Source organism: Aplysia californica, unplaced genomic scaffold, assembly GCF_000002075.1.
Source record: "Aplysia californica isolate F4 #8 unplaced genomic scaffold, AplCal3.0 scaffold00370, whole genome shotgun sequence".
In the NCBI taxonomy this organism is placed as follows: Eukaryota; Metazoa; Mollusca; class Gastropoda; order Aplysiida; family Aplysiidae; genus Aplysia; species Aplysia californica.
In genome coordinates, this window is record NW_004797640.1 from 98,599 (window position 1) to 109,457 (window position 10,859).

Sequence of the window (10,859 nt, forward strand, 5' to 3'; positions counted from 1 at the left end):
CTCATTGGCTGGTTTTATCACGTGACAGTTTTGAACCGACGCTTTGAGACTGTTGTGGAGCGAACGGAAATACTCATTCTTATCTCGTCGATTTGACTGTGGTGATCAGCGAAATTTTGTGTCAAGATGGTATGAAAATCGTCAAATATCATAACCAGGAATAACCATCCGCTTCGTAGATTTGTTTGGTGTGTTTAAAAACTGTTTTTTACGCCTTATTCAGGTGTATTAGGAATTTACTGATTCGAATTTCTGATTCTTCTGTTTCAGCCTGGTGGTAAAGCTGGTAAGGATTCCGGAAAGGCGAAGGCCAAAGCCGTCTCTCGATCTGCTCGCGCTGGGCTTCAGGTAATGCATTTGTAATTTTCTTAACCACACGAACTAAAAAAAAATTATAGTAAGAATTTTTGTGCATGTATGATGAAGCATTTTTTCTGAGTCGATTCTCTGTCTAATTGTGTTGTGTTCCAATTTCCAGTTTCCTGTCGGTCGTATCCACCGTCACTTGAAGACTAGAACCACAAGCCATGGTCGCGTCGGTGCTACTGCTGCTGTGTACAGTGCAGCCATCCTCGAATACTTGACAGCTGAGGTGAGTTTGCAGTTTTTTCTTTTGTGGAATGTGTATTTTTGCCGATGATTTAGGCAAAGTTTGCATGGAAACTCAGATTGTGTACATGACATAACTATGCCGGCGTCTCCCGCCAAAATGCTCCCCCCTCCCTTCCCCTCCCCAGATTTGCACAACAGCTGATTGATCGATGAATTTTATGTTTAAAGGTTTAGTGTTAACTAATGATGTAGATTTGTTGAGGTACTCTGGTTGAGATGATGGATTGGTCTATGGGAAATGTTTGACATGATGCAGACCTTGCATCAGCTGGTCTCTACTTAGTCTTCTTAGTCATAGTATGGGCTATGGGGCAGACCAAGCTATGCTATTCTATTCATTCAATGTCATTGTTCCTTGTGTCAGAACACTGACAATGCTATAATTAATACAGTGACAGTATAACTAGATCTAGACTTAATACATGATCTAGATATATTAGATCTAGTAGGCCTAGATCTAGATCTAGTCTAGGCCTATTTGGATTGCATGAGAAATTTTGCTCAGTATTTAAAGACTTGACATGTTCAAATTAATTAAATGTGTAGATAGATGTAGGTCAAGATTTGAGCACAGGCTGTGCACAGTACAGTTCTTTTGTAGTGATTGTAGTCATAACTAGTGCCCTGATGTTTCTTCTAGGGTGTGTAGTAGTAGTGGTGGAATGCTGAATAAGGATCAACAATCAACTGGAACTAAGACTAACTTGTAAGAGTCCAGGCTATTGTGCGTAGGCCTAGATTAGTTTTTTGTACTTAATTTTTGTTTGGAGAGGTCTAAAATTAGGCTACATGAAGTTACATCGAGCACTTAGCACACCTCCGTGATTGGCCCAAATATGGGTGACATATTTCTGCCATCTATTTTTGTCGTCTTCTGGGGCTTCCCTCGCCAGTTTAATAGATTTCACTGTGGCGGGCCCACTTTGCCGCTCAGCGTGCGATGGGCTACGTAACTAGGTTTCATCGCTGACTGCTTGGGCTGTGTGTGTGTGTGTACAACTTTGAGGAGAGAGAGGGTAAATTTATGGAACGAGAATTGCTGAGATTGTTTATAAAAGATAACACAAATTAATAACCCCCCCCCCCCCCCCCCAATTAAAAAAAAAAACATGCGTTGAGATCTTGTCTACAGTTACTGGTGAGTTGTGGTGAAGAAAACCCAAGTCTTGGGGGGGGAAACCCCCGAAAACGACAAAAATAGATTGCGGAAATATGTCATCTATATTTGGGCCAATCACAGAGGTGTGCCAGGTGCTTGCTGTAGTTGTAGCTTCTTGTCTAAAATTTACTTACACTTAACACTATACCGATGAGTGCTGATCAGCATTGCTCTTGGCAGACAAAGGGTGGGGGGTGTCAGTATTGTTCTGTTGCTTTTCCTTTTCCTTCGAGTTTGTCTTGGACCTCAGGCCCAGGAATCAGTTACTATGACAGTAAACGAGTCACAGTAATAATGCTCATTCATGTGTTTTGTGTAGACTTACGCTGAACTAATGAATGACTAATGAATTGTCTTTAAATAAGTCGAGTCATGGTTACTTATGCGTAGGTATTTGTATTGGTTGGTGGGCTATGTTGTACTTAGATCCGTTGCTTGTTGTAAACTGTAAACTGTCTACTTGAGTTTCAGGCATTACGTTGTAATTTTTTTCTCTTGAAATGTCATCTTCCCGCCTTGCTTCCAATATCAGGGCTGCCCATCATTACGAATTGAGCGGAATCGTTACAATTTTTATGAAAATGTAAAAAAATACGATTGTAATACCCTGATCGTTTTAAAAAATTCGTTGTCTTGTAAGAGGAGAAAACGACCAGCTACCAGACCCACGCATTCTATGATGTGACTGTCACATGCAACTAACTTTAACACCCTCTTTGCATTGAGCCCTTGTACTCACTCAGTGCCACTTTCTTGTTTGCCATCAAGAAAAAACATTAGACTTACGTAGAAGTGCCGAAACCGGGAGTAAGGTAAACATTAGGTTGACAATGTGTTAGAAATTTTCTGCTCTTGTGTCTTGGCCATAGAATTTTAAAAAAAGTATAATTGTTTGAAACTTGATACAATTAGCAAGGGTGTGGTGGGTGCGTGGCATGGTGCGAACCGTCAGGATCACAGACTTGACATTTTCTTGTATCAAAGGTTGCAAGCAGCAACTACCCTACCCTTCTTTCCTTTCTTTTTTTTTCTGAACTCGGCAATGATGAGCCTGGTTATACTAGACCTCATTTTCGTCACGATTTTGTTTAGGTTACACATATATAATTTTTACTACAACCCCTGACCTTGACACCCCATCAGGGAAGAAGACTCCATGGCCGTATTAGTAGGAATTTTTTAGCCAGATGGCTAATTTTTATTTGATTACTGAAACATGCTGGTGGATGGGCAGCCCTTCAATGTTGGAAACTCGGATTTGGGCGATTTCAAACGTCGGTGCTCTCTCAGGCAAATAATGGCCCAGAAGTTTCTGCAACAAATTTCCTAAAGTGTCGTCAGTTTTTGAGGTGGTGGTGGTGATTGACCCCTATTTGTTGAGCATGGTTGGACAACTTATGCCGTTTCCTTATTGGCCACGTTTTCTTCGTTCTTTCCGCTTGAGGTTTCTTTTGAGCGTGCCCTCTTCTTAGCTCCTGCTCATGGCTAGTGGAAGAGCAAGGGACGATGGTGTTGGAGTCGCTGGTGTGTGCGGTGGTGAGGATGGCTGTGGTTGTGCCCGGGTGTCAGGGAGTGGTGGTGGTGGTGTAGGAACGGGCAGAGACAGTGTGATTTGAGGAGGAGGATTTAGAATATTGAAAACTTTATGAATAGCACCCGTTACCAGCCCTGGCCGTTTTGTCGCTGTTTTGCTATAAAACTTAAAAAATGTCCTGAGTACAAGTAATTGTATTTGCCGAGATGGCTGCTGGTTTAAAAAAAAAAACCCAAAAACCCTCAACAGTGTTTGTATCCTTGCAATTTTGCACTAGATTTTAGGATGCGGTAGTGGCAGAGCAGGTAGTGAACTCAGGTCCACAAATGAGTGGTATGGCAACCTGGGTGATGGCTGGGCCTGGGGTGTACTAGGAGCAAGACAACTCACTCTCTAAAAACGAGCCTTTCGAGCCCCTCAAGGGCTTGCATGTAATAGGTCTGACGGTGGGGTATATTGTCTACAATATAACTATAACCGATCATTTCAGATGCATAGAATTTTTGTACCGTACGGAGTGCCTGACCCCCTAATTGATATTCATGTGTTCTGTGTTGACTTTTTTTTTAGTTGTTGACAATTTCGTTTTCAAAAAGCCCAATATGGTAGAAATTTTTTTTTTTCCTTTCATAATTTTTGCAATACACCACAGGGGTTACGAAACAATCCCACTGCTGCAGACAAGCCTTTTTCAATACACCTAGGCTAGTGAACTTGGTTTAGGAAGATACATTTTTTTTTGCTGGGTAGTTTTTCTGTGACTCATCTGTTAGGGAAATGTCTATTAGTTTTCAGGTTTATTTTCAAATAAAATCTTTCAAAAATGATTTTTTTGCAATTTATGTATTTGGGGTTAGCGTACACAGTGCAGCGTCTCTATAACCACCTTTGATATAAATATCATGACATCCTATGTGTAGCGACATAGTGCCCAGGTCCCAATTTTTTTCTTTCTCAAGTATATTTTTGGTTGCCTCTCTATGACATCTCATTATAACATATTTCTGGTCCCGACGATGTGGTTATAGAGAGGCTACACTGTATTTTGAAATGGGATATTGATGGCTTGTAGGCTGTTTGTTGTGCTTGAACCATGTGACTTATGTGTACCATTTGTGTTTCAGGTGTTGGAGTTGGCAGGCAATGCCAGTAAGGACTTGAAGGTAAAGCGTATCACGCCTCGTCATTTACAGCTGGCCATCAGAGGAGATGAGGAATTGGACTCTCTCATCAAGGCTACCATTGCCGGCGGAGGTGAGGGGGCAGTTTCAGTTACAGCTGTTTTGTTTTTCGTTCTGTTGTTTGTTGTGCTTATGGGTGGTTGGAGGGAAATGTTGCTAGGTCATACTTTTCTTTCCATCTTACTTTTTTCTTTACTCTAAGTAACTGTTATTGTGTCAATATAATGTTTTCCTTTACCAATGCATATTATGTTTGGAACAAAGCGACAAGTTTGTGTGTGTGGGTAGTGACAGAAAATACTTCCATGTCTGCATTTACATTACCTGCCGAACAAGCATAGAGGCGAAAGATAAGTGTATATAACTGACAAAACCTTTGACTAACCCTTAACCACCGGACAGAGACCCGCTTACCTTCCTAGTTTTATATAAATCTAGAGGGGAATTCCTGAATTCAAGACTGCATTTTCTGAGGTCCCAAGCGAAGTAATTTATTTCCAGATTATTTGAGCCATGTGATAAAAATGTTCATTCCGAAATTGCCTGTCTAGTGCACTATGAACAAATAACAAAAGTTGATTCATGGATGTAGAGGATGTTGATGCTTGGGTTTTTTGGTTATTCTCCCTTGAGTGTTTCATCTACTTGTTTGTTGTCCAAATTGCCGAGTGCTTGATTCCACCTTGTTGTGACAAATACTTTTTTCCCCTCTGTCTGGACTGTAGGGAACTGCTGCTTTTTCTTTCCTCATCCTTTCTATTGTCATTTTCCTCTACTTTTGTATGCTTGTCATTTTCTTGGGAACTGTTATTTCCGGGGTGCCTTGATAGTCGAAGCAGACTTTGTACTGTTGAGGCTAGAGAGGTGAGCAGAGTAAGCCTGATTCCCTGTTTGGACTTCTCTGTTGACATCCACCCCTTGGGGCTCATATGACCTTATGCAGTTGCCAGCGCTGTAAAACCTAAGTGCCAGTGGACTGTAGTGTAGGGACATCCTGTAGTGTGGTTGTGTGACACATGGTTTCTGTTACATGTTTCTGTACCTGACAGAAATTATTTTGTCTCTGCTGACTTTGGTTTCAGATAACAATAACATTTTCTACTTTTAACTGGGTGGTTGGCGGGTGCTCTGGTGTGGTTTGCAGCTTCTTCTTTCCTATTAAACATCTATTGTCCTTATCTCCCTTCCTTCTTTTTTGTGTTTGTTACTCTCTTGTAACACCTCTAATCTTCGGCACTTTTTGACCTTATTACTTATTGTGTTGCAGTTGCAGGTGCCGTAAAACTCTTACGAAACTTAACTACTTTTCATTGTCTAATAATCCTACTATTAGTACAGATTTGAGCATTAAACTAAAATTAAATCCATCTTAGTTTCACAGTTGTTTTAGAAGGCAGGTCATTGGTTGCTCCTTGTTTCCTATCAAACGTCTGTCGTCCTTATCTCTTTTTTTTTTGGTGTATGTTACTCTCTTGTAACACATCTAATCTTCTGGCGCTCATATGACCATATGCAGTTGCGAGCGCCGTAAAAGCTACTAAAACTAAACTGATTTAGAAAGGAAACTTTGATCTAGTCAACATAGTTAAGTATTTTCAAAGTGTCTCTTTTATTTAAAAAAAATTAGTTTCACACAATTTTTATGTAAGTTATAGTTATAATTTATGTAAGTCTATTTTTTGTTTGTTGTTTTTTTTGTCTTGTCAACCAGCGTACAGATGACATCAATGACTTGAATATTTGTGCTTGTATTCTTATCACCGGTTGATTTTGTGAAAATCACTTCTCTTTTGTCGTGCAGTTTATTGTATAAGCTGTCTATTCGTACATGACTTGTCTCATGTTTTTGATAATATGAAATATGCAATAAAAATGTTATTTGGCGTGTCAAAGACAGCTTAAAAAAACCAAAATTGTTTTGAGAAGTTGGCTTCGACAGCCTTTTTATATTGCTTGCAATAGAAGTGAAATTAGGGTAGACACATTTGTTTTACTGAACTTGTTGGTTTAGTGGCCACAGAGATGGCCAACTTGCTGACTATTTTATTTGGAAAAGATGCAAAATAACCTAACAGTGTTGATAGGGGGCTCTAAGCCTATACCATTTATCCCAGCAGACTAGAATACAGATACTCGGAAACATTGTCTTCCCGGGAAGCATTCAGTGCATGCATGCAACACAAAACAAAATCTTTTGCTGTCTATAGCTGGGTGCCCATTATTTTCACATGGGTGTGAAGTGAGGAAAATCAGTGTTGAGTGCCTTTCCAAAAGACACATTGTCGAGCCCCTGACAGGATTTGAACCATTGGCCTTTCGGTTGTCAGCCTAACAACTAGACCACAGCTGCAACAATTACCCCCCTCCGTTGCAAAAGTGCTGTAAATTGTATTTTGGTACATGCAGTTGTATGCATACTCCTTGAAGTTGTAGTCTAACCTCAAACTTTCATTTCTGTGGGAGGGGTTTGGGGAGTGGAGTGTAATTTGTAATGGTTATAAAATGGAGATGTCTGTAGTGTCAAAAGTGTCAGTCTCGGCTAACTGGCGGGCTTTCATACTCAGGTCTAGACTGTTGCACATGGTCAGGTTCTCCTGCCACAGCTTTGTGTTGTATAAGTGTGCAGTGTGGAGACTCGTGCTGTATCTTAGTTTTGTAATTTCTGGTACATGATGTTAACTTTTTCGTTTGTTTCTTGTTCGTTTCAGGTGTCATTCCCCATATTCACAAGTCCCTGATAGGCAAGAAAGGCTCACAGAAAGCAGCATAAATACCAATATTCATGTGTTCAGGATCATTTTATTTGTGTCGTGCTGTTTATTGTAAACCACTGTCTTGTAACGTTTTCGGATGTCAGTTTCTGTAGATTTTTAATTCCTTTTATATTATCATCGAAGCATGGACCATTTTTAACTTTTGTCATGTGCGTTTTATTTTCATTATGCTTCATTAAGTATGCCGTTGTATCATACAGCGAGTCTGGATATAAATTTTGGAGTAAATTTCACCCGGAAGGTTGGGAGATATGTACAATGTAAGCGTTTTAGGTGGCCTTGGAGCAGTCTACGTACTTCCATCGCGCTATCATCAGCTGAAGCGACTGCTTGTGTGGTGGGAGAGTGTGGAGGTGTCACCCATGTCATGAGAGATAGAAAATATGATGGAATGTCATGTCATTGAGAACCAAAATAAATTCCCATTCCAATTTTGGAATTTTTAAATAATCCCCAGCAATTGTATTCATTTTGATTTTGTTGAATGTTGTGAATTTTAAAAAAGTCTTTCTGCTTTGAAAGTTTTTTTTTCTCTCTGCTGTCTTGTCTTAGGGTGGTTTGCGGGTGCTCTGGTGTGGTTTGCTTCGTCTTTCCAATCGAACATCTATCATCCTTATCCCCTTCTTCTTTTTTATGTTTATTACTCTCTTGTAACACCTAATCTTCTGGCACTCATATGACCTTATGCAGTTGCGAGGGCCATAAAACCTCAACTAAAAATAAAACTGTCTTGTCTTACTTTTTCCCTGCACTAAAAAGTTGCTTGTGTGTGCATCTCTTTACCTCAAACTCATTCCAAGAGTATTTCTTTGCAACTGTAAGACAGTCACAAACATGTGTGGGTCGATCAGTGTTTATTCAGTAAGCCTACTGAACTAATGGTATAAAACTATTATCCTGTAGTTTTGGACCATGAGGCTAACTGCCTTTGTATTTTTTCAACACTGTAGGACATTTTCAGTTGTCTCAAGCTTCAGTGAGGCTACCGGTATTCTGCTTGTTGCTTTTATTTTTCTGGATCTTATAGCTCTAGGCTCAACAGAGGAAGTCTGAGCAGGTTGTTGAGGAGCATACTTTTTCCTTCTTTCTTTTGGCGGGTGCTCTGGTGTGGTTTGCTCCTTTTCCTCTCTCAACCATCTATCGTCCTTATAATCTCTCCTTTTTTGTGTTTTTTACCCTCTTGCAACACCTCTAGTCTTTGGCACTTCTATAACCGTTGCAAGTGCCATAAAACTCTTACTAAAACTTTTAGTAAAACTTCTTATCCATTGTCTATCTTGTCTATTCTCTGCACTAAACAACTGTTAGATCTACATGTATTGACCTTAGTTTGAAGAAGGAAATTAGAATTTTGCCTGGTCATAGGCCTACTTAACTTTGACTTTCAATTTTGAGAGACCCGTTTATGGGAGTCAAGGTTTGAGTGTTTTCAGTCTGTGGCCTGCACATAGAACCTCTTTGAATTAAAAACTTTGTCTTTGCTTAAAAAAAAGACTTGCCCTTGGATAAGGGGTGCAGTGTGAAGAACCCGGAGAACTTTTTCAGTCACCTCCATGTCCCGCTCACTGGAAATTTGACACATTTCCAGTATTGTCAGCAGGTCCCCTTCAAAATGTTGGACCCGGTTTTAGACATGCTACGGTACTCCCAAGCCTACTGGTCTTTGATGAATTTACTCGAAAAAAATGTACCGAAGTCGGTTGGTGGGTGGACTAGTCAGGAACCCAGCACCAGATACACATAGTTTCCAGACGTGTAGATTTTTCAGTGTTTCAACACGTTTGAATGATGCTGTAGTGTATTCTCAGCAAACTTCCAACCGGTTGTCAACAGCGGTAAATCTAGTGAAAGTGAAAGTTTTCTCTCAATATGGATTGATGGACACCCATAAGCAGTGGCAACAGTGAAGACAGTTTTGCCGCAAGTCTTTAAGTGAGACAATCTACTCTAGTATTCTTGCTTTGACAAGCCAGTTCAGTTCCCATTGATCAGTGGTTCTTGATTTGGGTTTATTAATTTAATTGAACCCAGGGGTTCGATGAATCCATCTCAAGGGTTTGGCAAAGGTAAACAGGCACCTAGTGTTCTTGGATGAAAAGATGTGTTGGAGGACCCATCTGAGCAAATTTTGTGCTAAAGATCCCTTGGTGGTGGTCTTAAAATCAATGAATACGAATAGATAGGTGTCGCCCATACTGTACTCACATTTAAAAAATAATTCCTACCAAAACGGAAAAATACTCCTGATATTGTCATTATTTTAGAAAATGAAGAGTATTTCAGAATTGAAATGTGGTTGCCTTTGATTTCTTCGAAGTTGACCTCGGGGGGGAAAAACGACCTATGTAAAAAACAGAAACCAGTTAGATCTACGCACTGTAGGTTGAAGAACCGGCAGTCAACTACTTGAGGTCTTGCAGGGGCGTGTAAACTCTGTAAAGATAATTTCATAATTTTAGAGAAGAGTGCTGTACTACAGCACATCATGTAGTGTAACAAAAAAGCTATAACTATAAGTAAAAGTAAAACGCTTCATAAACGCATGAGCTCATGGATGTATTTTGAAAGCCAGGCATCACACCTCACCATGAGAGCCTTGGTGTAGATTATAGGTTTATTTTTTAGCAGCTGTCATGCACTACAGTGGAACTCTGATTCAACGAGGTCGCCGGGCCTGACCTAAAATCTCGTTAAATCCGAGTCCGAGTGTTCGTTATAGCAAACACGAGGTTTTTATGTATAATTACTGGCACTGAGCAAGTAATGTATAAAGAAGAAGTCACAAGTTGTGCCTGAGATGCCTGCGTATTATTATTATGAGCCGCAAAAAAAAAAAAGACCGATTCGTTCAAATGCACACGTCTGTGTAAAATCGATTGTTTACTAAAAACTTGTGTTGCTGTGTAGAGCCGAACTTTTGATTCCATAGACCAGCGCACAATTCATTACGTAGATCTACGTCAAGACTAGCTTATCATTGTAATATTGATCAGTTGCCGAGGGGAAAAAAGACTGTGACGCGTTTGTATCTGCGACGTTCAACGCCCGGACCGCAAGTACCCCCCCCCCCCCCCCCAAAACCAACCCCGACACACGCCAGAGTAGACTAGTGCGCGTGCCAACAATGCATGTGTTGGTTTGAAAAAAGGCCGCTGACTGGTCGCATGCAATCGACAAGTGAATAAGGGTTCACGATGCAGGAGCAATGGATCGTTTCCTGGAATAGATAAAGTTAGTTTTGGGAGAAAAATGAGCAAAGCCACGTCCGCGCGGGCTGTTCATCCTGGAAGCGACCTCGTTGAATCCGAGCTTGCTGATTTAAGTGCTCGTTGAATACGGGTTATTTTTATTGATTTTAATGAAGAAAAAAACCCGGGAAATCCATCACATCTCGTTGAATCCGAGTTCCACTGTACTCACTTGGTTTACAAAAAATTGCACAATTGGCACAGGATGAAGAATTTATCACATGAGGAGTCGACTGTAATAACGAATTTGATACTCAGTGCTACTGCTACCACAAGCTGACGAAACGCCTTTTTTTTCCTTCACAGCAGTTTTGGGAAAAAGTTTTTGTCAGAGTAATCATTGAAAAATAG

General features: G+C 40.4%; 1 protein-coding gene across 1 annotated transcript; it reads left to right on the forward strand.

The window, feature by feature from the left end:
- Positions 1–57: 57 nt before the first annotated feature.
- Positions 58–7,716, forward strand: LOC101854106 (histone H2A.V-like; the record flags this gene model as incomplete). Its single annotated transcript, NM_001280838.1, is given in 5 exon segments — positions 58–129; positions 271–348; positions 479–592; positions 4,430–4,559; positions 7,195–7,716. Coding segments are annotated over 5 exon segments (387 nt in total). The 3' UTR covers positions 7,257–7,716.
- Positions 7,717–10,859: the final 3,143 nt, after the last annotated feature.